This window comes from Notothenia rossii (assembly GCF_949606895.1).
Source record: "Notothenia rossii genome assembly, chromosome: 7".
NCBI classification, from domain to species: Eukaryota; Metazoa; Chordata; class Actinopteri; order Perciformes; family Nototheniidae; genus Notothenia; species Notothenia rossii.
In genome coordinates this window covers 82315105-82342910 of record NC_136905.1, presented here as the reverse complement: position 1 = coordinate 82342910, position 27806 = coordinate 82315105, and the positions used below count along the sequence as shown (strand labels likewise).

The window sequence follows — 27806 nt, the reverse complement described above, 5'->3', positions numbered from 1 at the left end:
GAAAACAGTCAGACTTATTTAGGGGTGGTGATGATGTCGGTGGTGCCGTAACTTAAAGAGCGGGGAAAAACAGCTGCTGTGGTGCGGAAACCTCCATCTGTTGGGGTTGGTTTGTTTGGTTGTCTTACATGAACTGGCAACACTGGTGGAAATGGATTCCTGCAGGACTGAGCTCAGAGACATGGAGTGACCTCACAGAGACTGAATATGACTAGAAAGAGACACCCAATTAGATCATCATTTAAAAAAATCAATTTGATATACAGTAGGCCTAACTAAAGACGTGATATCCACTCCGCTAAACAAAAACTGATTCCATTTCATTTTGGTTCAAACGTTAAAACAGGTTTGGATCCATTTGTTGCATCTCATTTGCTCTTAATCACACTTTCCCTGATCACTGCCACGAAAGACGAAACCTGAGGTTGGCTGTGACCGTTAAGGAAAACATTCACACATCTGTTTCTGTCGGTGGTGTATCACTTCAGTTCCCCGTCATAAGAGCAAGCTGCTAACATAACCAGAATATAGTTGGACTGATGGATCATTGCTTTACTCCCTGCTGCTCTGCTTCTACACGTTGCATCCAATGGGTAAAACACGATATATGGAAAAAGACCTCGTGCAACCTCATTAAAATAACTATCCTCACAGCTGTGTGTTTCCCCTGCTTTAAAACGTTTCAGACATTGAATCTGCTTAAAGTGTACAATTTCTGATGATGGGAAACCTGTGAGCTATACAGTCACACCAGGACACAGGGGCAGAAGGATTCCTACAGTGTGTGTGTGTGTGTGTGTGTGTGTGTGTGTGTGTGTGTGTGTGTGTGTGTTATGCAAACATTGACTGTAAGAGAGTACACACTAAACACACACACACACACACGACTGTGCATGCAGAGCTCGATGATCACTGGTTACAGCTGCGAGGTGATTGGCTGAGTTTCCACTATTATCATAGAGGAATTCCTTACAGGCTTACAGGAGAGGAGAAATTGTGTGTGTGTTTCTTCTCACGTTATTTGAAGATGAGTGAGCAAACATCCAGACTGAGACCTCTGTGTGTCTTTGTTTTCGGCGTTCCTGAAGGCAAGATAAGTGCCCGTTTCTGTGTGTGCGTGTATTTTGTGTGGTGTGTGTTATTTTTGGCATAGTCGTCTGAAATGCCAGCAGTGTTTCTAGGCGGAACTAAAAAGTATCTGAACACACACACACACACACACACACACACACACACACACACACACACACACACACACACACACACACACACACACACACACATGTAGCTTCTATAAAAAGTACTTTCAGATTGCGTCTCCATGAAAAGACCAAAGTGGAGTAAAGCTTCTTCACTCAGGGGAAAGAGCCCTAAAAGAGGTTGCATTCTGCGTTTTCTTTCTCCTGTAGTGTGATATAGGCGTTAGTGCATGTCAATGGTCTGCAAAGGCTAACATCCCAAAGTTGGAGTCCTTGTTGTTGACCAACCTACATAAACTCATTCATTAATGTAATATTAGGGGTGTCGGATGCGTTTTCTGCGGTTTTTTTGCTCGTTTTTTATTTTTTACAATAAAACACAATTTTCCATCAGCATTTTGTACTTGATCCATAAAGTAAATACTATTCAAAGCTGTTGAATAAGTAAGGGATAATGTGCTGCGACGCGGTCATTATGGGGAAAAGAACACCGACAGGCTGATCAGGAGCCCGACGCGAAGCGGAGGGATCTAGATCGGCATGAAGGTGTTCTTTTCCCCATAATGACCAAGTCGCTGCACATTATCCCGCTTATTACATGGCCACATTCTCAACAAAGTAACGTTATGACTCCCAATATTAATTTAAATGCTTTTATGGATTTAGAAAATGATTTTATTGATTTAAAAAAAGTTGTATGTATTGATTTAAATTGACATGCATCCGCTAAGAAAAATAGTCCGTTGTTACTGTTTGAACTAACGTAGCAACGGCAGGAACTGCTTCGATAGCGTTTTTGAGGAGCTTTTTGATTACAGATTTGAAAACATCGCTGCTTGCTTTATAAGTATCACAATTCATTATGTCAAAACTTGGAAAGTATCTAGATATCCCTGCCCTAATGCCAAAGTAACTGGCAACTGAATATGTGTCGCCGTTTCATGTCTATGTCTGGACCGTTGCGTAAAAAGGAAGATTTCTGCCCGTTAGTTCTCCGCTGTTTTCTTGTCGCTCTAGTCTTGTTTTTTTCTTTTTCGGCAAAATTGTATTAATTAAATCGAACGGACTTGTTTGTGTAGATGTGAGCCTCCTTAGCAACGGTCAATAAGTCCTTGACAGCGGTCTGTCTGTTCGGTATTAACAACGTGTCACGTGTTCTGAATTGACCAATCAGAATCGAGTATTCAACTAAGCCATGTAATAATTGTATTTAAAGGTCTCATGTCATGGTCATTTCTACTGATCATAATTCCATTGTTGAGGTCTACTAGAATAGATTCACATTGTTCAACGTTCCAAACTCTCATTGGTTTCTCAAACAGCATCTCTGTATAGCATGTGTATTCACTCTCTGTCCTACACCGACAACGAGGCGTTCTGGGGCAGCATAGACAGGTCTTCTCTGTGTTAGGAGTTTTACTCCCTACAGGGTGTACTTTGAGGGTTTTGACTCTGCAGACCGTTTACATGCAGAAAAACCTTCATAACACACAAGGGGACGGGTGATAACCAGAAAAGCATGACATGGGACCTTGAAGATAAAAGTGCAATATCTCCCTTACCTCAAATGAGTAGATAGCAGAAACATGAGTGGAAATCTTTCTTTATTTCTGGTTAAAGCCACACACACAGACGCTCTCAGTCTTTATACAGTATACACACAGCGGGATAAATACTCCCACTGAATAAAAATGAGATTATTTCAGGAACAGTCGTAGCGAGGAAGTGTGCAAACTTTTAAAGAGAAGAAGAAGAGGAGGAGAGGAGGAGGTTGTTTTCAAGAAGCAGGAGACGAAGGTAATGCTACAACTTGTGGGGAGAACCTGCGTGATTCAGCGGTTAAAACACACATGAAAATCAACTGAAAACACTTTCATTTGAATTACTCGTGACCGGGGGACTCCTGCGTCTCGTGCGCAGACGGTAAAGAGACACTTTTTATATTTGTATTGCCTTTAAAACACAGATTCACTTTCAGGTTATTTTTTCATACACTTGTGTGATTTGACAATAAATAAAACACACGTCTCGTTAAAGTGCTGAACGTAACTTTGAGAACCGTCTCTCAGCGGGACTCTGTAACTTTTAGAAGATGTAACACAATATTATTATTCATTATAAGCCTCGATGAATCTCTATTTGTGCTACTCTAACAACGCTGAAAGTCCTCATTATTGTAATTATTTTTGAGTAAATCCATCGTTTATGAATATTAAAGAAAAATACATGTGTGTTCCATCAAAGCGATCACGTGATTTTACGCGATCAAGTCATCCGAATATATTCAATTTAATGTCAAATTTGAGGTTTGTGAAACCCATGAACTTTGTCATGTTTTTGTCTATAACCCAAATCATCTTAATTTACTGTCAGTGAAGGTTTTAAAAAGTGGTAAAATGTCAACTTTTAAGAAGCTGGAAGACGGGAATTTGGGCTTTTTTGATAATAAAAAAAAAAATCAAAATGGATGCCGTTTTATTTTGTTGATTAAATTGTGATTTTTCAGTGATAGCTACTCGATTGACTTGATTGTTCAAAAGTTACAAAGCCCCGCTTTAAAGGAGTTTAACTTCATAAACATTGAATGTCTCGGAAACACAAATGGTGTATTATTAATTATTTGTAAATCTAGATATCAAAGACGTCATTTTGAGTATTTCTTTAAGGGTTTCACTTTACCAAGTACTTCTCAAATCTCACAGCGTTTCAGAGGTTTTCTTCAATAACTAAGACTTCATATTCTAATAGAGTATTTTAAAGATATTTTGAAGTTTTTTTCTGTTGAATTATTGATATAATTATTGATATTTGTGGCGTAATATGACCCTCATGTTTTATTTCTTCTAGCTACAATAACAGTAATACGTACGTGAAGAAGACACATGTGAATACTTAAAAAAGGCCTTAAAGACACGATGATGAAGGACAGACATCAACAAGGAGGTCTTTTCGGCCACATTGATGACGATAATCTCAGAGAACATTATCTTGAATTGACTTCTTTAAACTCAGAATATTTTAGAGTTGTTCCTCTCACACGTGTGTCTTTAAAGTCTCAGAGAATATGTTTTAAAATCTTGTTTATTTACTAATTTAATCTCAGACAATATTCAACTTTTTCTCTGATCAATTATTATTATTTGGTTCCAGTAGTACGACCGTTACACACCTTATAAAGCAGACACAGGAAAACTTAAAACAGCTTGACAGAGATGAAGGTGAATGATGTTAGTTGCGGAAATCGCCTCAAATGTTTCAATTAAAAACAGTAACGTGAGACGGCCGCTGTGTTGTCATGCTAACACACATCATGTGAGTACAATCTTCAGAGTCACAGAAAGGCCTTTAAAGTGAACTCCTGCAGAGCGAGGCGCACAGCGTCACAGGAGCAGGAGATGAAACCTCTCAAGGTGAGAGCGAGCCTCGTCTTCCTCTCGGCGTCTGTCAAAAGCGATGAGAAGTGAGTCTCTTCCAGCGCTTCATGCTTTTTAAATGTCAGCCGGTGATTGTCCGGCACAGTCCTCGCGTTCCTTCATGCAGGGAGCCTGTGATCCAGGAGGAGGTCTTGCTCTGAGGGTAAAGAAACGTCTGTGCTCCTGTGAGGTGCTGCCTCCTGAAGCCTCCTCCAGAACATCCACACAGCAGCACAGGAGCTTGTTTATTAGTAAACAGTCGTTGTTGTTGTTACTGCTCGGTGGGACACACGGTGCGGTCTTTGCAGCAGAAGTAGTGCACCACCACTCCGTTTGGATACCTGGCAAACGCGCTGCAGAGAGGAAGAGGTCGTTAGAGGAAGGGCTTTGTGTTGAGGCTTTCAGCAACACTTAGGAGAGGAGGGGTCACTCAACAGAAACTAACAGCAGCTCAGAGCGGAACTCAAACTGGAGACGAACACATCTTAGTTAAGAGAGGAGATTTGAAATGAAGAATACTGTTGTTATTAGAGAGGGGTACCGAGCCCCGGGGCTGAATTATTAAAGACCGTGGTACCGTTAAGCTCCGACGTTAGCCGTCTTTTTATCGGTACTGGAGACATTTAAAAAAGACATGTCATATGTATTATTGCTAAACAAACATTATATTGCAGTTTCAGTTTCGCCAACTCAGTTTCTAATACGCAAAATACGTGTCTGATTATTTTTGATCTTTCCAATCCAGACGAGCGATCTCTCTCCCCCGTCTGTGTGCGAGGGGGCGGGGCGGTACACACACACACACACACACACACACACACACACACACACACACACACACACACACACACACACACACACACACACACACACACACACACACACACACACACACACACACACACACACACACACACACACACACACACACACACACACACACACACACACACACACACACACACACACACACACACACACACACACACACACACACACACACACACACACACACACACACACACACACACACACTTTCCCCGTCAGGTGTTATGTATGCTAGCAGCAACACACAGAGTTAACTCAATGATACAAACATGGGTTAATGACTAGAAGTAACTGAGTTATTTATTTAGTTAAAGTTTCAGCTATTCTGTCATCAGATTATTTAATACCATGTGTTAAAGCATTGTTGTTTCTTTTGATGTGAAATATGATGTATTTAATTTAAATAAAAAGCAATGTTACTTTTGTTCACAATTTCTTTAGTTAGTTTACCTTATTTTTTTCTTCAAAAGAACCGATAAGAGTACCGTTAAAAGACCGGACCGATAAGCGGTATCGATAAAAGTAGTAGTACCGTTAAAACCTTAACGATACCCATCCCTAGTTATTATACACTGGGAATATCTTAATGAGGTTAGATGATAACCCTTCTAGGAAAGACACTTCAGTGAGTGTAAAATGATAAGAGTTATTTGTCATGAACTCATATTAAGGGCTGAAACTTCACTGAAGATGTGTAAGCTATCTGCTGTCCTGATTACAATGGGGAGCTCATTCCACCATTTTGGAGCCAGGATAGCAAACCCACGTGTTTTTGCTGATGGGAACTTGGGTCCCCCTCGCAGTGCGGGTGCAGCGAGCTGATTGGCTGATTGGCTGATGCAGAGCGGAGTGCACGTGCTGGGGTGTACGGTTTAATTGCATTCATCTCAGAAAAGAGATGATTGATTCCAGATTTGAGCTAATAGCTAATAGCTAATAGCATCTGCTGTCTTTAGGCTTAATGTCACAGTAAGTACATTTATCCCAAATCAAACATCATTAAAAGTCATTTAAATGAAGAAGGTTAAATGTATTTGTGTACATATGTAATGTAATGACACATTTTGAATAAAAGTGAAACAACAAGGATTAGAAAAACAAATTAAAAATTAAAAAATAGATAAATTAATGCTTTTTAAGAACTTAATAGTTAGAGTGCATACATGAGAGTAACACATGCGTCACTTCTGGGCAAAAAATGACGGCTCCGCCCACTTTTTTGGGGGAGAACAAAGCTGTAATTTGAACGGCGGTAAATTCAAATTCTGAAGTTTTTGCCAATCCGATCAAACATTTAAGAAAACCGTGATTTGTGGATCTTCAAAGAGCCCGGTTACGATGGCCAGTCAGACAAACAATTATATTAAATCATTTGAAATCGACGATCGGGCTCGATATATGGTTAAATATAGCAGTAGGCGATCGATGTCCATAGATGAGAGTAACATCTACGTCACTTTACGGCCCCGCCCACTTTTGGGGGAAACCAACGCTGTCATTTGAACGGCGATCGAGCCTGAAGCCAAAGAGCTCTTCTGTTACTGTCCTTTCTTCTTAGAGGAAGTTCAGAAACACTGAACTCTGGATTTGTTTTTAATGTTTGAGGCGCAATAAACGACACAGCAGCTTTTTGGCATGATAACACATTATTTTCTGCCTCGCTCATGAGTGTAACAGCTGACGAAATTACAGCCTCGCCTACTGATTTTAATTTAACCATATCGAGACCGATCGTTGATTTCAAATGATTGAATGTGATGTTTGCCTGACTGGCCATCGTGATCGGGCTCTCTGAAGATCCACAAATCCACGGTTTTCAAACATTTCTGATCGGATTGGCAAAAACTTCAGAATTTGTATTGACCGCCAATCAAATGACAGCGTTGTTTTCCCCAAAAAGTGGGCGGGGCCGTAATCTCCGCCTGGTAGTGACATAGGTGTTAAGTCTCATCTATATTGTTATTCATAAAAAATGGTAGAAAAAGGAATAAAGGATAATAACGTGTTACCTGTTTCCTATCTTCTTCTTGCAGACTCGGCAGGTCTTCTCCTCGGTGATGACACACTTCGCCTGCTGGTGGAAGATCCTCTCCTCCTGCACCTGCAACATCGAGACAGAGGAGTAAAAAGAAACATCTTAATATTTTTGTTTTTGTGGAAAAGAGTGAGCTGTAAATGTTCCAGAGTCTCACCCGGAGGAATTCTGCCTGCAGCAGGCTCTTCAGGACCTGGTTGCAGCGTTTCCTCTGAGCCCTCTCCTCCAGGACGCTCTCCAGGAACACGCGGATCTCTCTGATCTGAGTGTTAGCCGGGAGCAGGTTGATGGCCTGGGAGAGAAACAACAGATATAACTTTGTTAGAGAGTGTTGAGCAGACTTTAGGAGTTTCAGTATTAGCAGGGACTTTAAAGAGCGCTCACCAATCATGGTCAATCTGGGGGATTTACATTACCCACAATGCATTTCAGTCATGTATTTGGTGCAGGAGAATAATATCTATCGTTGTGCAAGGCAAGTTTATTTTGATGGCGAATGTTATTTCTTATGGCTGCAAAAGCATTAAGTGCAAAAGAAACACATTCTAAAATCATACGTAAATACATTTAATGACGGTGATGAAGAAGCGAGACATTAGAGCAGGGGGGTCAAACTCAAAGACACAGTGTGCCAAAAATAAAAAAATGGGTACTAGTCGAGGGCCGGACTGGTTCAATGTTTATTGCAGAACTTATTGAAATGAACTTATTGAAATGAACTTATTGCACATATTAAACCTGGAACTAACAAAGCTTCAATGATTGCCTATAAAAACAACATTAAACATTAAATAATCAGTTCATTCATTTCTTATGGCTCTATCTGCAGCTTCTCCAGAGTCATTTCTTATGATTACATTTTCCCACAGGCCAACAACAGCTTCAACAAAACTATTTCCCTCAAAGAGAAACCAAACATGCCCTGTTGTCGTGAGAGAGAAAGTGCAGAAGGAAACATCCATTAAACTCATTGTGCTGCTCTGTGATGCTAGCTCAGATACTTGGCATCTCATCTTGGGTGCAAGGTCATCAATGTTTGGGCTCAGGCTCTGAGCTGAGGAGACCCTCAGGATGGAGTGAAGGTGTGCGTGCAATATACCGGAGGGCCAGATCTAATAGAAATTAGAAATTATCCTGAGGGCCGAAATTAAATCCACCACGGGCCTGATTTGGCCCCCGGGCCTTGAGGTTGACTCGTGGTCTAGAAAAAGAGAGAATAAGAGGTATACAAATACAAGAACAAAATTGACAGGATGTGAAAACGTATTTGATTTAGATGGGAGTTATCAGAATCCTTCCATCAGAATAAACAAGTTAGTTTATGAAACTAAAATAGTGTGTAGACAACATGTGGGATTAAGATTGTATTCTGAGAAAGACTCCAGAGTAGAGTTGGAGTATATTTAGCAGAAAATAGCAAATAAAAAAGAAGAAACTTGGATAGATCTGAGAAATAAAGTGATTACATTTAGAGATAAAGTGTTGAATTTTAGCAGTAAATCTGAGTCCAACAAAACTCTAAACTCACTTATTATTATGGAATTTGAAGCTTTAACTTTAGGTACATGTTGATAACACTTTTACTGAGGTTACATTTTGAATGGAGGATATTTCCACAGTATTTCCACACTATATTATTACTCTGTTTACTTTGACTTCTTCCTCCACAGATCAAATTAGCCACACGGCAAACAGTTGGCTGCTGTTTGTTTTGAACTCCCTCTCTGTGTGTGTGTGTGTGTGTGTGTGTGTGTGTGTGTGTGTGTGTGTGTGTGTGTGTGTGTGTGTGTGTGTGTGTGTGTGTGTGTGTGTGTGTGTGTGTGTGGCCTAGCATTACTATCCTTGTGGGAACCTAAATCTGTTTACACAGTCACGTGTGGGGACTCGCCTCCCTTATGGGGACAAAATGGAGGTCCCCATTAGGGGAATGATTAATTTTAGGGTGAAGACTTGGTTAGGGTTAGGCATGTGTTGGTTAAGGTTAGGATAAGTCTCCAGGAAATGCATAGAAGTCAATGTAATGTCCCCTGAAGTGATGTATACATGGTGTGTGTGTGTGTGTGTGAGAGAGAGAGAGTTTGTGTGTGTGTGTGTGTGTGTGTGTGTGTGTGTGTGTGTGTGTGTGTGTGTGTGTGTGTGTGTGTGTGTGTGTGTGTGTGTGTGTGTGTGTGTGTGTGTGAGAAAGGCATCGCTGATCTGTATTCAACTCTCAGGCCTTTCAGAATAAGAGTCTCTCAGTGGTTTTATTGGTGTTTTGTTCAGAAGCTCTCCCTGTTGTCTCTCTCTCTCTCTCTGCCTCTCTTTCTCCCTCATTGACTTTAATGTCTCTCTGCTTTCATTTCCTCGGGCCGCGCTCCCACACTCAGGCCAGACTGTACAAAACTCCTGGGAAAACTTCCAACAGGAAGCTTTTTGTGTGTGTCGGTCAATTTTGTATCTTTCATTTGTCTAAAGATTTCATTTAAGATGAAATTCAAAGTCAAATGTTCTCTCAAGTAATGTAGTTATAATTTAGTCTATATACTATAAGGTCCAGAAAAAGTGAAACAGTGTCATTGTCAGACGTTCATTAAAGAGCCTCAATACTAGAAATATGAACAATATTTGAAGAAAGAGACGAGAAGAAAGCACAGTTTTCTATTTCCTTTATGTTTGTTCAGATATCAGACTTGGTCAGAATAGTTGTTTCTTTTAAACAAACCAACGTTGCTGAGTTTTGTGACAAGAATTTCACAAGTGGGTCCTCCTGATGAAGAAGAGAGCTTCCCAGACCCACCTCAGTGTTTTTCTGTCTGCTAATGAGAAGCCCCTCTTCCTCCTCCTCTTCCTCCACCATGTTCAACTGCTCTTCACCACAATAGGAGTCCATGAAGAGGAATTCCCATTAAAAAGGTCCCAAACAGACAAATCTGTCCCGAACAAACATCCTGAAGCTAGAGGTCGCTGCAGCCGGATCCCGATCATTATTCTGTTAAAACGCCCCAAAAACGTGTAAACCGCATCTTTTTCAACCTTTGACTTTGTGAAGGAATCAGTAAAAGGAATATTTGGAGTCACAGTTTCCTGATAAAACTTTAGAGAGGATGCTTTCCTCTTTAATTTGCTTTGGACATGTAGTTAGTTACACTTAAGGTTTCAAATGGTCTTCACTCGTTAAAACCAGTCAAAACGCAACATCTTGCAAGAAACAGCGTCTGAGGGCTTCTTAACATTTAACAAACTATGAATGTGTCATACCCACTTAACGGGAAGAAACTCAGCTATCAGACAATATTAGACATTTTTAGCAAAACGAAACATAAGGATAATAACAAAGGCTCTGAAATAGCCCTGAGCGAAAAAATGCTAACACACTTAGCACAGAACTCACGTTAAAATACCCTTATTACTTATCGGATCTGCACAAACAAGATATCGATTAGCAAGCTGAGATTCCACAGATTCCAGAAATACAAGTATCATCACTGAGCGATCGCGGCGAAAGGACAACAAACAACACAAATATTTATATTATTGTTTTATGATCAAAAGTTGTGTTCGATAAAACGCAGCTGAAGGTTAATCCAATGTGTCTGTGTCACTTTGAAATGATTTCTGATAATCCATCATTCCATTTTGATGTCAATAACGGAGATTTCATTTTAGCTGCTACGAGAGTGCATGACAGCTTCCGGTTTTGGGCATTCTGGCTGCGCATCACTCATTCACCAATGGGTAATGTTTAGATGGATTTTAGGAACTTCCCCTTGATTCTATTGGCTCTAACGGTTAGAAAGAGGTGTCAATCATCAAAATCGACCGATGGGGGCCAGAGATATGGAAAATGCACCCAAATGACCCCAGAAGTGTTTTTTTTCCCCTAAACCTCTCTAAAAAGGTCAAATGTCACTTGTTTTGCATAAATCTTGATACAGGGTACTTATATGTTATAGTTTGGATTCCTAAAGCTTTTATTCTACTATCCCATCATTCAAGGGTAGTTTTCACAATAAGTAATGTTTTTCTTTTGGACGGACACTATCATTTACAGTTTTTTACTATGTTCAATCTGAATTTACTTTAAAATAAAAAAATCTATATTGATTCTGAGTCTTCTACATCCAAACATTTATCATTACTTTGAGAACAAAGATGATTAATTTACCCCTTTTAGAAGTGAAGATATAGTCATTTGTTCTGGGAATGTCAATTTCGAGCCTGAGACCTGGAAAACAGGCTCAGGGCTCAACTGGTTTTAAGGGTTGATGTTCCCAAGTTCACTTCCAGAGAAACTTCATGTGTTTCCCTCGAGGGAAAGAGCAGAGAGATGTTCAACGCCTCATGAATATGGATAAGCACCTCATATAACACGACTTCAAATAATGCAAATGACCCCTTTAAGGCAAGTCTTCTTTACTAGAGAGCAGGTTCGACAAGAAAAATAGGTCATGAGCCGGTTTTGTACATAACAGCTTTTTATGTAAATTGTCTCCCTTCTGTTTTTCAGGTATTTGAAAGTATAAGAACATTTTTTTATAAAAGATGTTCACGTGTCTCTCGGGGGAGATCTGCTCCCTTGTTCTATCAGAAAGCAGCAGCTCGACTGCAAACCCCTGTAGTCTCGCTGTAAACACCAAACTAAATCAAATCTTTCCGTTCAGTTCATTCTCTGCTTTAATTTCACGCTAAATGACTCATTTTGTGTGAGTTCCTGTCCTCATTAATCATGTTGTTCCATCTCATCTCTTTTAATTCAGCCCTCTCATATCGGTCCCACTTTCATGTCTTTTCTGAATTGGCAAATCAAGTTATAATAATGAAGCCCTGGGTTGAGTTAGAAACTAATGAATGCTTTGTGAATTAAGAGCAGCTTTGAGAACCAGATGGAGTTCAACAAGTGCGACAACTTTTGTGCTCGTGTCAGAAAAACTTTGGCAGCTTCAGCTTAAGTGCTTTTCTGTGATAACTTCCTGTCACAGTTGATGCTGTTTTTATGCACTGAACATATGTTACACTGTTGTTGTCAACGCCAGGCTCGTACTGCAGGAGTTTAGAAATCCTCACCGTATTTAAAATCTGGTTGCAACTGCAAGGATTATCTCGTCTCTAATCTGAAACATGCACACTTTGCAAGATATGAGAATAATGGCGCATCACAGAGGATATTATTAGGTTATCGCTCCCCAGGGGGATCGTACGGAGAAGCAGATGGATTCAAACACAGGTCTTCAGCGAGAACTGGAGGGGAGATATGAGCCGTCAGCTTTAATCCCCATCAACAGGAGTATGCTAGTTTACATTACAATACCTCTTATTTAAATGTTTCCCAATGGAGCTGCCTCAAAGTAGCTTCTTTTCTTCTGAATGCACCACATCTTTTCAGAAAAGAGACAGTAATGTGACGGTAGAAAATGGAGGTGAAGCTACATTTTGTCCCTGTCTGCATCATAACAACCACTGAGTTGTACATTGTCAAATTGAGAGGTGATTATAATCATGTTTTGTGGACACAACGCCTAATTATCCAGATTTGAATTCCTAAATATCAAAACATATTTGCAATTAAAACGGCAACAATGAGGCACTGAGAAGTTCAGGGGGTTTAAGACTGGATCTGTTGACTTCTCACATTAACACATAATCTGGGCCAAACATCAGTCACAACCAAGGAGCTTTCCTCCAGCTATAGGGAGAGTGTATCGGGTATACATCTGCTGAACACCTTCTGTTCTGTCTACAGTGTTGAGCTAGCTGTGGTGTGTTTACCTTGCTGTGGTGTTGAGCTAACTTTGGTGTTACCTTGGTGGTGTTGAGCTAACTTTGGTGTTGAGCTAACGTTGGTGTTACCTTGGTGGTGTTGAGCTAACTTTGGTGTTACCTTGGTGGTGTTGAGTTTGCTGTGGTGTTGAGCTAACTTTGGTGTTACCTTGGTGGTGTTGAGCTTGCTGTGGTGTGTTACTGTTTACCTTGGTGGTGTTTAGCTAACTTTGGTGTTACCTTGGTGGTGTTGAGCTAACTTTGGTGTTACCTTGGTGGTGTTGAGCTAGCTGTGGTGTGTTTACCTTGGTGGTGTTGAGCTAGCTGTGGTGTTGAGCTAGCTGTGGTGTGTTTACCTTGGTGGTGTTGAGCTAGCTGTGGTGTTGAGCTAGCTGTGGTGTGTTTACCTTGGTGGTGTTGAGCTATCTGTGGTGTAGAGCTAGCTGTGGTGTGTTTACCTTGGTGGTGTTGAGCTAGCTGTGGTGTGTTTACCTTGGTGGTGTTGAGCTTGCTGTGGTGCAGCTCCAGAACGTGTAGCGCCGCCTGCAGGTTGGCTTGAGGCTCCGACAGCTCCATCTTGATCGGCCCCAGGCAGTGAACATCAGGAGGGGAAAGGTACATCCGCAGCAACGACAGATACACCTGCAGGGAGGAAATATCAAGTTCAAGGTACAAGGCTTTTATTAGTCATACTTACATAGTTACAGTGTAGTTATGACGATGAAAATCTTAGGTTACAGGCTCCACCAACAGTGCATATATATATATATCAGAGTCATTGATATATTACTTGTACAGAAATGTGTCATGAGAATAATGATGAAGCAGCATAAAAAAAGTTTCATGCAAGACAAAAATTCACCTAGAAAAACACTATAAAGGATTTTACAGAATTGAAAAACAGGATAAATATACCGAAACAGCAAAGACGATAAGACAAGATATAACATTTGCCCATGTTACAGCAGAAAAAAACGTAGATAAGAAACCAGACAAGAAATGATTAATAATTGTAATAGAAATTGTACACTTGAAGGTTTTTGCACTAGACGCTAAACTGCATTTTGTTGTCTCGGTACTCAACGACAATACATTCTTCTTATCTAATCAAACAATACAAAAATGATATACTCAAAGTTTCAGGAACCTACCTGACTAAGAACATGGTGACTTTAAATACAGAAGTAGCTGGACATTTTGGAAATTATGCTTTGGCTAAACGTAAAAACGATAGATTTAAAACGAGAGTGAAGTAGCAATAGCTGCAATGAAATTAGCATATGTATCCAGGGGTCTCATGCATACACACACCACCTCACAAACATTTGACATCGATATACCATGCAGCGGTCTGAGAAATAGCTCAGAAATATGTACATAAATAACATCTTAATAACTGAACTGACGCTATGTTGGTAGTCTAGCTCTTTCCCAGTCTTCATGCTAAGCTAAGCTAACTGGCTACAGCTTAATATTTAACATGAGGATCGAAAAAAGGTATAACTGCTCTAAATAAATAAAAAATCCTTTGAAATTAGGCTATTTTTTATTATTAAAAGTGGACTTTACACACGGGCATCTATTAAGGATTTCATTACTTTCTGACCTTCAAAGAAACAGCATTGATTCATTGATTTTTTCCTCCAACCAACTTTAGACCCTCCAGAAAAACGCGATTCTGCGATCGCAGAATTTATCGCATAATCAGCAAAATGGCGCAGATTTTTAAAAGGCCGCATATTTATCAAAAGGCCGCATAATCCCCGCATTTTTCCACACAAAGTTGAGGGCAAAAAAAGTTAACTCGTCTTGACGTGACGTCATCAGCTCGCGCATCACAGAATGTAAACACTGTATAGAGTGAACGTGTGGAACTCACACGAGAGAGAAAACACCAAGATGAAAAAATCTAATCCATCTCATTTACCGACGAACATTTCTACTAAAGACCGGGCAAAAAGTGGGGGGAAACTATTCTGCACCCCGTACAACTGTGTGTTGGAGCATAAGAGAACATCGACGCACTTTGATTCATTCAAACATTCGAAAATGCTTTCTGCTGCTGCGGACAAGAAAGCCAAACAACTCACGTTCAGCGAGGGATCAACCTCCAAAACCATTTCGAGGGCTACAAGAAACGAAGTGAGTAGCCTACAAGATTGAAGCTGGTCAGATAACGAACGAGTAAATGAAAACAGAATGAGGCGAAGTGTGTGTGTGTGTGTGTGTGTGTGTGTGTGTGTGTGTGTGTGTGTGTGTGTGTGTGTGTGTGTGTGTGTGTGTGTGTGTGTGTGTGTGTGTGTGTGAGATTAAAATAGCCCAATTGCTTTTACAATAAATAAACATTGAATGTGTTTAATTGAGTAGTAAAGGGGTTTAACGTTAGTGGCAGGTTGTGTGTGAGAGAGAATAAATAAGACAGCCCAATATTTAAAAAAATTGTTATTCTTTTTCCCGCATATTTAGCATATTTCGCAACTTTCCGCAATTTCACCGCATAAAATCACATAAAAACCCCGCATGTTTAATCGCATAATCAAGGATTTTAGCCCGCGTTTTTCTGGAGGGTCTAAATATTCCCTCATTTTGACTTCTTTAATTTTGGTGTTTACTTGAAAATTCAAGCTACTTTTCAGACACACACCAAACAACAACAACAACAACAACAACAACTATTATTCATGCCGACTAAGGCTGTCTGGAGAGCTGTGTGCCTGTCATCTGGAAAGATAAATAATCCATTATATTTGTGAAGCTCTTTCTCAAGGTACTTAACCGTAAGAAGCCGAGTGTACATAATGAGAAAAGTGGTCATGAAACAACACAATGAAATCCAAGAGGACGAAGGTTAGAGAAACATGTTGTCTTATCTGGAACAAAACATTCAAATGTCCTTACATCTTTGTTCCCTTCCTCTGAACTGCTGTAGTGGCTGTGACAGTATCTGCAGAGGAAACATGAAAACGTGTTTATCTCTATGAAGCTCACAGCGCTGTAACAACACAGTGAGGATGAGTGAGTAAAGTCAAAGCTTTGTTTTAACTGAGAAACAAATGTACACTTTTAGACCGTTTAACATTCAGAAATTAATATCTAATCATCAGCAGTGGTACTCAAGTATAATTTTGAGGTACCTGTACTTTACTTGAGTATTTCTATTTCCTGCTACTATACTTCCACTCCACTGGCACTCATTTGGAAGGTTCAGATTCAGATAAATAGTGCAATATCTTACCACCAGATCATTTATCATGTAGGCTTCGTATTATTATTAGAGGTAGAGATTAAACTACTACAACTGTTTTTATTTCATTGTTTGGAAAGGAGAAAGCTACAGAGCAGGGGAGAATGGTAATATTCTGAGAAGAAGGAGTTATTTAGCAGAAAATAGCAAATAAAATAGATGAACCTTGGAAATGTCTGAGATATAAAGTGATTACATGAAGAGATTAATTGTTGGAAAGGTCTCAGTAAATCTACATCCAGAATTACTAAGATTAAAATGGAATTTCTCTCTATAAAAAAACATTAATATTTGATAGAAAAAACTGACAACGTACCGAAAAAACCTTGAGAGATTTGAGACTATTATTATAAAATGTTGAAACCTTAACAATAGCTTTATTTTAATGGTAATACTTTTACTGAGGTTACAGTTTGAATGCAGGACATGGACTTGTAACAGAGTATTTCCACCCTGTGCTGGTATTGGTTTACTTTTACCTCTTCCACCACAAATCAATATTAAATATGAAATGAGCCACTGGGCAAACATTTGGCTGCTGTGTGTTGTGAACTCCCTTCCTGTTCATCTGCAGGATGGTGTGTTTGTCTGTTGGAGTGAGTGTGAGTGTGTGTGAGAGTGAATGTCTGTCGGCAGGAGGACTCACTCTTCAGCCATGTGTGGTTCTCTGTGTGTGTGTGTGTAGGAGGACTCTTCAGCCATGTGTGTATGTGTCTGTCTGTCTCTGCGTGTGTGAGTGAGTGAGTGAGTGAGTGAGTGTGTGTGTCTGTCTCTGCGTGTGTGTGTGTGTGTGAGTGAGTGAGTGAGTGAGTGAGTGAGTGTGTGTGTGTGTGTGAGTGTGTGTGTGTGTGTGTGTGAGTGTGTGTGTGAGTGAGAGTGAGTGAGTGTGTATGTCGGCAGGAGAACTCACTTGTCTGTGTGTGTGTGTGTGTGTGTGTGTGTGTGTGTGTGTGTGTGTGTGTGGGCAGGAGGACTCACTCTTCAGCCGTGTGTGTGTGTGTGTGTGTGTGTGTGTGTGTGTGTGTGTGTGTGTGTGTGTGTGTGTGTGTGTGTGTGTGTGTGTGTGTGTGTGCAGGAGGACTCACTCTTCAGCCGTGTGTGTGTGTGTGTGTGTGTGTGTGTGTGTGTGTGTGTGTGTGTGTGTGTGTGTGTGTGTGTGTGTGTGTGTGTGTGTGTGTGTGTGTGTGTGTGTGTGTGTGTGTGTGTGTGTGTGTGTGTGTGTCTGTGTGTGTGTGTGTGTAGGAGGACTCACTCTTCAGCCATGTGTGTGTCTTTCAGGATGTGCACGTAGATGAAGAGCGCCTGCTCGTGTTTCCCCATGCGACCCAGCAGCAGCGCCCGCTCCTCCAGCAGCCCTGAGGTCAAAGGGAGGGTTTTTTATTAACGGCTTAGAAACTAATATAACTTCACTAAAACCTTCCTCTCTAACTGACAGCATATGTACATGAGGTTATGGGAAATACATAAAACACTTTGTTCTTCTTAAGTGCATGTTACACAGGCACGAAACTGCGTGATGTACAGTATGCTACTTAGGGTTGCAAAATTCCGGGAATTTTCAAAGATGGAAACTTTCCACGGGAATTAACTGGGAATTTTCCAAATTGAAGGTTGGCTCTTCATAGGGAACTTAAATATAGCTGGGGAAAGTATATTTTAGCATAATCTTGACTAAACAAACAGATGCCATTCAAGTACACTTGAATATCCATGCCATAGCACACTGCTTACTGCACGGCTATTGAAACCACACAAAGGTTCGCAACAGGCTCACAAATGAGAGAGTGGAAAAACTGGTTGGCATTCAGGCAAACCTATAAGGCTCTCTGAGCGTGACACAGAGCCATCCTCAACAAGGCTGGACAGTGACGCTGAAGAGGAAGACTCAGAGTGTGATGTTGATGAGGCCCAGGAAGAGCCCGTTGACTGAAAGGGTAAAAAATGCAGAGGATCGCTTGAAGGAAGATTTGCATGTTTAATGGAACTTTTTGGAGGGAGAAGAGTGAGTGAGGTTGGGGGGGATGAGTAACATTTAACTCAACCTTCCTGTTTTCGTTCTTAAATAATTGTTCAATAAAATTATTTCAAAAAAATAAAAAAATCGGTTGAAATGTCATGTTTTTTTGTTTAATTTTGCATCGAATATTTCCAAAATTCCCCAGCTGAACTTCCCATGGAAACTTTCCGGAAACTTTCCGCCCCTTTGCAACCCTAATGCTACTACATTAAATAAATTAAATTGAGTAGAGACATATTTACTGATAAATAAATGTGGTTCCTCTTCAATTTCTGTATCAAAACCACTTATTTTTTCCACACTCAAGGTGTAAATTAATATTTGCAATGGTTTAATAAATGTAACATAACATTATCACAATAACACAGTTTTAAAGAATGCAGCCCCAAGTTGTCTGTGTATGTCTATGTACTGACGTATATCTGTGTATAAACTGTATATTAATGTATGTATACATGAGTGTAAATATGCATTTGTCTGCATATTTATGCTCGCCATCATACAAGCCTATTTATTTTATTTTTCCTTATTTCCTATTATTATTCCATTTTTTTCTTTCAGTTTAAAAATATATATTGTTATTCCTATTTTTTTCCGATATGACGTAATATCTGAAAAGTGGACCCACGGCCCAATCAGAAACGTTGCTATCAGAAACAATGCCCGACTGTTTTGGACGTAATATGGTCGGTGTTTACATTAGCATCGCTAACACTCAGAGCTAACCTGTACTGGAGAGCATGTGTGTGAAGAAGCAGGAAGTAAAAAGGAACTCACCTTGTGGTATAACCGGCAAGAGAGAAAGCCTTTGAGCTCCATACTGTTTCAGAGAGAATCCTTGATAATCCATGATATGGCGTTTCATCACGGCAGTATTTAGTTTAGACAGTAGCTGCCGGGTCCCGCATGAGCTCAGACCCCTCCTTTTTTATTTGTTAAAGCTTTATACCCAAATCAGCACTTTTGAAACAGGAAGTGAAATAGAGGGATATGAGGCATGGCTAGAATGGGTGATCTGTTTGGTATTTTGAGCAAAACACTTCATAGACATGATTTTTACATATTTTTATATATCTGAGACCTATGCTATTGCCTAAACATAGCATGATAGGTGACCTTTAACCTTAGAGCACCCTTTAATTAAATTGTTCCTATTATTTGTATTTTCTTTTTTCTTATTTTATGAAATCTTTTAATTTCTTTACGTTTTCCATTATTATCCTTGAATTCATAAAATACATCACAATAATGGGGAAAACATTTCACAAAAGCAAATGTTTGTTTTGACTCTGGCAATCACTCATTTATAAGAGCGGTCTAAATTAGGATGACACATTATCATAGGAGGGTCATACATTTAATTGTCAGCGTCTATAGACATTAAATTCCACATCCTGGTGAGTATTTGTCGAGCAAACAGAGGAGCCGCCTTCTCCTCACTCACCGTCAAAGGGAAAATCACTGATGAGTCTGGACGGCTGGTAGCTGGTGGAAATATCCAGGAAGGAGAGCAGCTTCATCCTGAACTCGCCCAGGTCTCCTTCCTCCTTCCCCGCAGACACAGGGGGAACTCCTGCAGAGACCACACATTGAGTTTAAGAAGAGCAACGTCTGTATAGAAGGAGCTGAAACTGTCAGATTTCATTCAGTTCAAGTCCATCTTAAAAGGACTATAAAAATCTTTAAATGCCTATATATGGTAGGTTGATAGGACACAGCTGATTGTGATGAGATGGGGGAAGCGGTAAAGTCTTTTGACCGCGTTCTTTTTTGATACTGTGAACTTTTATTTATTATGAAGCGACAAATATGCAGGAATCCTGAAGTCAAATGTAAAACCTTTTTTAAGACCCTTTCCAGACATCTTAAGACCTCATCGCCACTTGGAGTTTTAACCGGTTATCTTGGCGACACACTTTACCTCACATTGACTATATACAGTATTGATTGTCCTTCCTCCTTATCTTCCAACCATTTGGACGCAGACTTGCATTTCCCCATAACGATGTTTTTTAACAACCAGCGTAAACGGACCTTCGCGCGCTATCAAGCAGTGAGCGTGCGATGTCCTGTTCAGATGACGTCAAATCTAACGGGATGCCATAAATAAACTACACAGAATCACACTACACACCTACGCAATGATTACATTCAGGCAGACTGTAGAATACAACCTCTTTGAACCATTTATATACTTATTGAACACAAGCTACAAAATGTAATACCTTGGAGAATGTCCTTTAATACTTTTTAATAGCCTTCATTTTCGCTAAATTGATTGATCAACTTTTAATACTTTTTAAGACCCCCCGCGGACCCCCTGATTCAACAACGACCTCTGCTAAATTAGTTTGGAAACAAAGAGAGGCGCGTCAAAAGTTAAAAACCCACAAGCCCGACAGAGAAGAGGCTATTAAATGGAGACACGGATTCAAAACGCCACCACACATGTTGGAGCTATATATCTCTTTATATTATTTACTAGTTTAACATTTATTTTCTTGCTGTTTTATGGTGTTTATTGTAAATGTATTCTTAGTTAGCGTCATAAGTTAAAGTAGTTTCTATGCTTTTATTTTGAAGGCATGTTTTGGGCACTGGGTCATTAGAGCACCTGGTGTAATTGTATATATTGGAGACAGGTGGAAGTGGGAGCCAGAGCATTAGTAGGCAAACGGTTTTTTACCAGGGTGTTTCAAGCCAGCAGAAGGAAGGCCATAGGAAAGGCTTAAGGAAAAGGGATATAGGAAACCTGTTCGACTTTGTTAGGGGAATAAACTGCACAAATGGAGAATGTTGTCTGGACCTGGATCATTGCCCTGCGTAAGATCCGCTAACTAGTGCCTCAGCGGCTGTATTATTTTAAGTTAATTATCTGTTTTATTTCTATATGATTTTGGCCGCTACAACACACATTGACTGGTTGATGTGCGATTTCATTTGTGTTTTACAGCTGTGTTCCTCTGCCTGTATTCTCTGTGTTTTATCTTTGTTCATGCTGCCCTTCTTGGCCAGGTCGCTCTTGGAAAATAGATTTGAATCTCAGTGAGACTTTTACCTGGTTAAATAAAGGATATATAAACAGAGGAAGATTCATCTGCAGACATTTTGATAATGAAATATTGTTTCATTTGTTTCAGCGGCTCCTAATGCTTTAAGTGAATATTTGCTGCTTTGCTCAATCTGTGAAATAGAGTTTTTAGACTATTCATGAGACATAAAAGTTAATAATACATTATATTTGAATTTCCTTAAATTGTATTTTATGATGCTTTGCTTTTCAATGCTTTTAATGTTTTTTGACTACATCATGAAGCTGACAGAGACAAGAGTGTGCAAAGCTGTCATCAAGGCAAAAGGGGGCTACTCTGAAGAATCTAAAATAAAAATCATATTCTCGTTTATTTAACACTTTTTAGTTTGCTAGATAATTCCATATGTGTTCTTTCATAGTTTTGATGTGTTCAGTATTAATTTACAATGTAGAAAATAATGTATTTACATAAAAACCTTTGAATGAGAAGGTGTGTCCAATCATTTGACTGGTACTGTATACTAAAGCTTAAATATACATATTTATGATTTTAAATTGGTTGCTTTTATTAGTGTATTCCTCAGACATTGCTTATAATATATGTATTTATAAAATATTCATTTGTTATTTGATCTAACATTCAAACACAATCTCAAATGACATGAAACGTGCTTAAAGTCTATAGAAATCTTGATCAAAATGTGTTTTTATCGTCGTGTTTTTTACTTTGCCTCTGAATTAATAAGCTATTGTTCTTTACTGAAGCAAGCACACATGGACGCATGAAAAGGAAAAAGTCTTTGCTAGAGAAACTCAACAGGGTATCTGAGGTAAACCTTAAAATAGCACTGATACAGTCACTATTAATAATGTGTGCAAACAAAAATAATCTGTTATTAATCTTAGAAACAAGTATATTATATTACCACCTACTCTGTTCTGCAATTTGATTAATGATGTACCATGAAGCAATAACCTGCCAAGGACAGATTTATATATTACATTATTTGATTTATTCGTTTATTTCTGAGGCACTAAGTGCACATTAATGAGCACACGTTGATATGTAGCCGTCTGACAGGTTCATTTGAATACAAAATGTCCCTGGGAGATCATTAAGAAGTCACTAACAGAGCGGGAGATGGATGGGCTTCATTATTAAGTCCTGGCACTCTCTGTAATCACATGGAAACTATGATAAAAATAGATGTATCAGAGTCCACGTGATAACAAAGGTATCCCAACTGTAGCTTCATGACAGGATGTGTGATTACCTAGAAGAGCATCAGGACTGTTTGAGGCATATGATAGCTATGTGGTTAACATGATGATTCAGCCTCTATGGAGAGAGACATATGACAAGCATGCTCATTTCTGACGTGGAGCTAATCTGAAGTAAACATTGAATACTGCTTTCTATTCCTCCATCTTGTGACTGAGTAACTCCCTCTCTTGGATATCAGCATGTGAAGGACACTGTTCAGGAACTAGCTGATGCTCTGTATGTGATGACTCCTTCCATTCGGCAGTGTTCATGACTTTCAAGCAGAGTTTCCGTTAGTGCCGGTCAACATGTCCGTTAAAGTTGAAATCTTCCGGACAAAATGAGAAAAGTGCCGGTGAAAGGTCTTCTTTGTTATTTATTGAGATTTAAAACAAATAGATATGATTCGATATTAAACAAACTAATTATAGTAGATTAACAACATTATTCAAAAGTGAACAGTAACTTACAATAACACGGGAATAATAAACGGAGCGCTCTCTCCTTCTCCTGACAGCCCGTCAGTATCATGCAGCTCGCGGATCAGTAATGAGTGACCCGACAGTAAAACTAAACATATCTATAACTAGTTTAGGTAGTTTGAGAGCTAATTAAAATAGCTACGTGTGATATTCTAACCTGAAGTGTGTGTTGTTCCGCTCACCGCTGCATGTGATCATACAGAGCTGCGTGTCGACTCGTCAGCAGCAGCTGATCTCTCTCTCCCGTCAGATTAGACTTCACTCGCGTTTATGTCCATATCGATCAGAACTAGCTAATTATATGACTACCTGCTTATTAAAAGACACCTAAACAATAAGCGTCGCTATGCAACCGGGTGAGGCCACAAAGTATAGCGCAGCATTATGCATTTGTTTACATCCCCACCGGAACCCCGAGGCATTACCAACAGATCAACGCACAATCAAACCATACAGCACATCTCTTTCTCCACATTAAGTGTTCGACATTAGAATTGACTATTCTTGTCTGTCACATACTCTTTTGTCTGTCACATAAGTGGCGCAACCGATGCGGTATTGTGCTCAAGAGAAATTATTTTTGACCCGACATTTTGACCGATGAGATTTAGATTTACCGGTCTTCAGCATATTTTACCAGTCAAAGTCCGGTAATTACCGGCTAACGGAAACTCTGCTTTCAAGGTGCCGCAGACACTAACTTGATTAGGTTTCATGTCATTTCTGACGGGTACCTTCAGGCAGGGAGTTGAGGTACTGCTTCATGAGACCCTGCACCCTCTCCAGGTAGAGCTGGATCAGCACGTTGTGAAACTCGGGGCCCTTGTCGTCCCAAACGTAGACGATGTGCTCCAGGTACGGGACGGCCAGCTCCTTGAAGCCCTCCTTCAGGAAGTTCAACACCTTGTCTCGGGGCATCGTCTCCACCTCCGTCAGGTCCTCCGTGAAGATCTGGACAGTAAGACAGAGTTTTAAATGAGGAGGAGAGGGCTTTCTTTATGGTGAAAGGATATATAGAAAGACAATAGAGAAAGGTTCCTTATCCTTTTGATACATGGAGGTTAAAGGGCTCATACAGCTTAGAAAAATATGATTCAAGAACTTCAAAAAAAAAAGGTGCCTATTCTTAAGAAGCCTTTACCATCCTTCTACTTTGTTAATATAATTGCAAAATACCCAGCAAAATCAATTAATGTTGTCACTGTTTCTTTTTCGATATATTTTTATATTGTTTAGCTAGAGTTTTGTGTATGACAACCATGGATGACAACACGACACAACTAGAAATATGACGACGGGATCGTTTTATTTAAGTATTTAAAAAATGTTTCCGAAATGTTTCAGTTTACATGAAAAGATAAAACGCCATATGAGAAAAATATAGATATTTAAAAATTTCGAAATTCAAGCAAATTCCTTATCTTGAAAACGTAACCATAAACCACTTTATATGTTAAAAAGGAAAAACCCTGCAACGTAACCAAATGCTAACAGAGGGAAAACAAGTTAAACAATTATTAAAAACTGAAATATTATATCATTTAGTGTAAGTTTGTGTGTCTCACCTTGAGACCGTCCTCAGGACAGATCTTCAACACCCAGGGAGAAAACTCGAAGATTATTCCCATATTCTCCACTCCTGCGTGACGAGAGAAATACAGTTCGACTTCACCAAGGAAACTCACAGGACCCAAAGGAGACACAGCAGATGATCCAGCTCATAGTAAGCAATACAAGCAAATCAAATAATCAATAAACATTATTTAAATGGATATTATTAAGTTGCAGATGATGATCATAAAACCTTGTTGAAAGCATATTTAGTAGATATTTTATAGTTTGTTTGTGGTTAATGATTGGTTTCTGGTTCACTTATCTATGAAACATTTTACAATGTCTTTGGTAATCATTAGCAAAGATTGAAATGTTCCTTTCTTTGACACAATATCGTAAATATAAACAAATGGTCTCTATCAGTAGAATAAATACTAACTAAACATCAATTTGCTATTTAATTTATGACGGTTATTATGATGCGTTTTCCTAGTTTAACACATGAACAGCTATCGTTAGCGGTTAGATATCGGGTCAGTAATGCAACAGGAATTCATGTCGCCATCCCAGGTGCAGAAATACAGTAAATCCTGACACATGTGGTACAAAAAGCCTCATTTAGTGCGTGCCAGAAAACGTTAGGCACCGCAGACCATGACATACAACAGAATGCAGAATATTTATTTCATCCAACATCAACAGTAAATCAGGCTGACGGTTCTCTCAGAGCTTTTCCCAAAATCACCCCAACCAATTATAAATATGGAACAGCGAGAGACGACGGCTCCAAGTGAACACAGACGTCCTCACCCAGTCTTTGGAGGTACTGCACGGTGCGCTCGTGGCCCTTCAGAGGAGAGTTCGCCTTCGTGGACTGATCGAGAAGAACCTGAAGAGCTGTGTGGGGGGGGGGGGGGGGGAAACAGGGTGAGGAAGAGGAGGAGGAGGAAGAAAGAGAAAGCAAGAAGAAGTAGAAGAAGCAGAAATGTGAGATTTCAGTCCACTACACTACATAACTCCTCCATTAGCAGAACCTGGCTGCAGCTCCTGCTCTGTGTTAATTGTGGAGAGGAGCAGCTGGTTTGAGTTTCGGAGGCTGACTCCAGCAGCATGACATCACAATCACAAATTGCAGCATTTCGATTAAAACCAGCCGCGTTCACAGCGAGAGTGGCCAGAGAAACCAAATAACGTAAAGACAGCTCTGATGTACGAGGGAAAAGCTCCTCTGAGATGAACTGTGGAGCCCAGAACACAGCTCAGATACCAGTTCATAAAACCCATCCATCTTAAAAGCAATGGAACCATTCTGCGTACAATGGCTCTTGTTATTTTACCGAGGTGATGAGGAGGATGCTGACAGAGCTCGACACAGGTCTGGCATCAACTGATCCCTCATTTATAAACTAAACCCTAAAACTCAACGTCCAATTCGAGAGAGAAATCACTAACAGATGTTTCCTTGTTGTGTTGCAGTCGTCATGCCGAGGTCTGAAACACATTTGGTGGAGAACAAAATTGAACTCTGGTATCAGTCGTTATCCAGATGATTGACAGATCTGTTTTCTGCGGCTAGATGATTTATTTAGCTTTTTTTTAAAATTATTATTCATTATAAATTAATCTAAAAATAACAGATAGTAAAAATATCCTTCAAGGTTTCTCAAAATCCAAGTCGGTGTTTTTAAACGTCATGTTTTTTCAGTCCAAAACACAAGTTTTCACTATAATGATATAGTGATAGATATTGAAGACGTGACTGTTATTTATATTGATTGTTGTGTTTTTTTATCTTAATGTGTGCACATGTATTGTATACATGTGTATTTATATATATATAGGATATACATATTTTATTCATATTTGTATTTTTATACTCGGGATTGTGGGAAGCGGTATTTCGATCTCTGTCTGTACACACAAACTGAAAGATTGACAATAAAGTTCACTTTGAATTGACTAAAGCGGCCGTATTATTCTTTCGTGGTTTTCCCTCTCCTATAGTGTGTTCTATAGGTTTTAGTGCATGTAAAGGCCCTGACACACCAAACTGACACCAAAGAACACGTCCCGACGGAACACGACTGTTGTGTCGCCTCACGTCTCCTGCGTCTTGGCCAACAGTTGCACTGGAACACACCGCAAAGACTTCAGCCGACGGCCAAGTAGCATGTACGAACTGCGCATGCGTGAGTGGCAATAACTCTCCTTACCAGCAGGCGGCGGTAGTGTGTATTCGTCATTCAAAAGAGGCAACAACCGGAAGACAGAGAAGAAGAACAGACTCCGTGATATAAACAAACAACAAATAGCGGGTGTGTTCCATTTTCACTCTCGTCCATCGAAAACATGTCTCGTGCGGTACTGGAGCTATCACCCATTGGAGTGTTGCTTGTGGAAGACATTCTTTGTGGATTCTTAAAGCGTTTGTTTACGTCCCTCACTTCCGTTTCATGCACTGATTCGCTAGCTGAACAGCCAATCAGAGTGATTTATTTGGCCCGACTGTCCGGCCCGCCAAATAAGGCGTGTCACGGCCGACGGTGCGGGACACACGAAATTGAGTTTGGGCGACATGGCACGCTTTGTCGTCCGACTAACGAAAACGGACGATTTCGGCCTGGTGTGTCAGGGGCTTAAATGGTCTGCAAAGGCTAAAATCACTATCTAAGTCCCCTACCTAATCCCTAAAGAAATAAAGAGAGTAGACCAAATCCACATTTTTCCATCTGACTAATCTGTGTTACTGAATTTTAACATAGTTGGGCTTTGTGCTTGCTTATTCAGCGTAAAAAGGTTGAAACCCATTCGTGCAAAAAAGCCTATTTGAACTGGCACTTGAACTCAGGAGAGAGAGAAACGCCGGCCAGGTTTCCAGGAAAGCCCCGACAGCTGAAGGAGGTGTAAATCCCCACCATTTATTACGCCCAAAATCACACATAGTCAAACGGGTAGCACAGCTCAGGACACAAATAAGAACCAGGCATGAACCAGGTTTTT

The 27806-nt window shown here is 39.9% G+C and overlaps 1 protein-coding gene across 1 annotated transcript; it reads right to left on the bottom strand.

Moving 5' to 3' along the window:
- Positions 1-2786: 2786 nt before the first annotated feature.
- LOC307047687 (vam6/Vps39-like protein) lies at positions 2787-25705 on the bottom strand. Its single transcript, XM_079694803.1, has 10 exons — positions 25617-25705; positions 24818-24891; positions 23987-24203; positions 19917-20045; positions 17708-17810; positions 16110-16155; positions 13704-13853; positions 7633-7767; positions 7450-7541; positions 2787-4965 (listed from the first exon to the last, which is right to left on the bottom strand). Exons 2-10 carry the CDS (start codon positions 24878-24880, stop codon positions 4884-4886), a joined length of 1017 nt encoding a protein of 338 aa, XP_079550929.1. The 5' UTR covers positions 24881-24891; positions 25617-25705; the 3' UTR covers positions 2787-4883.
- Positions 25706-27806: the final 2101 nt, after the last annotated feature.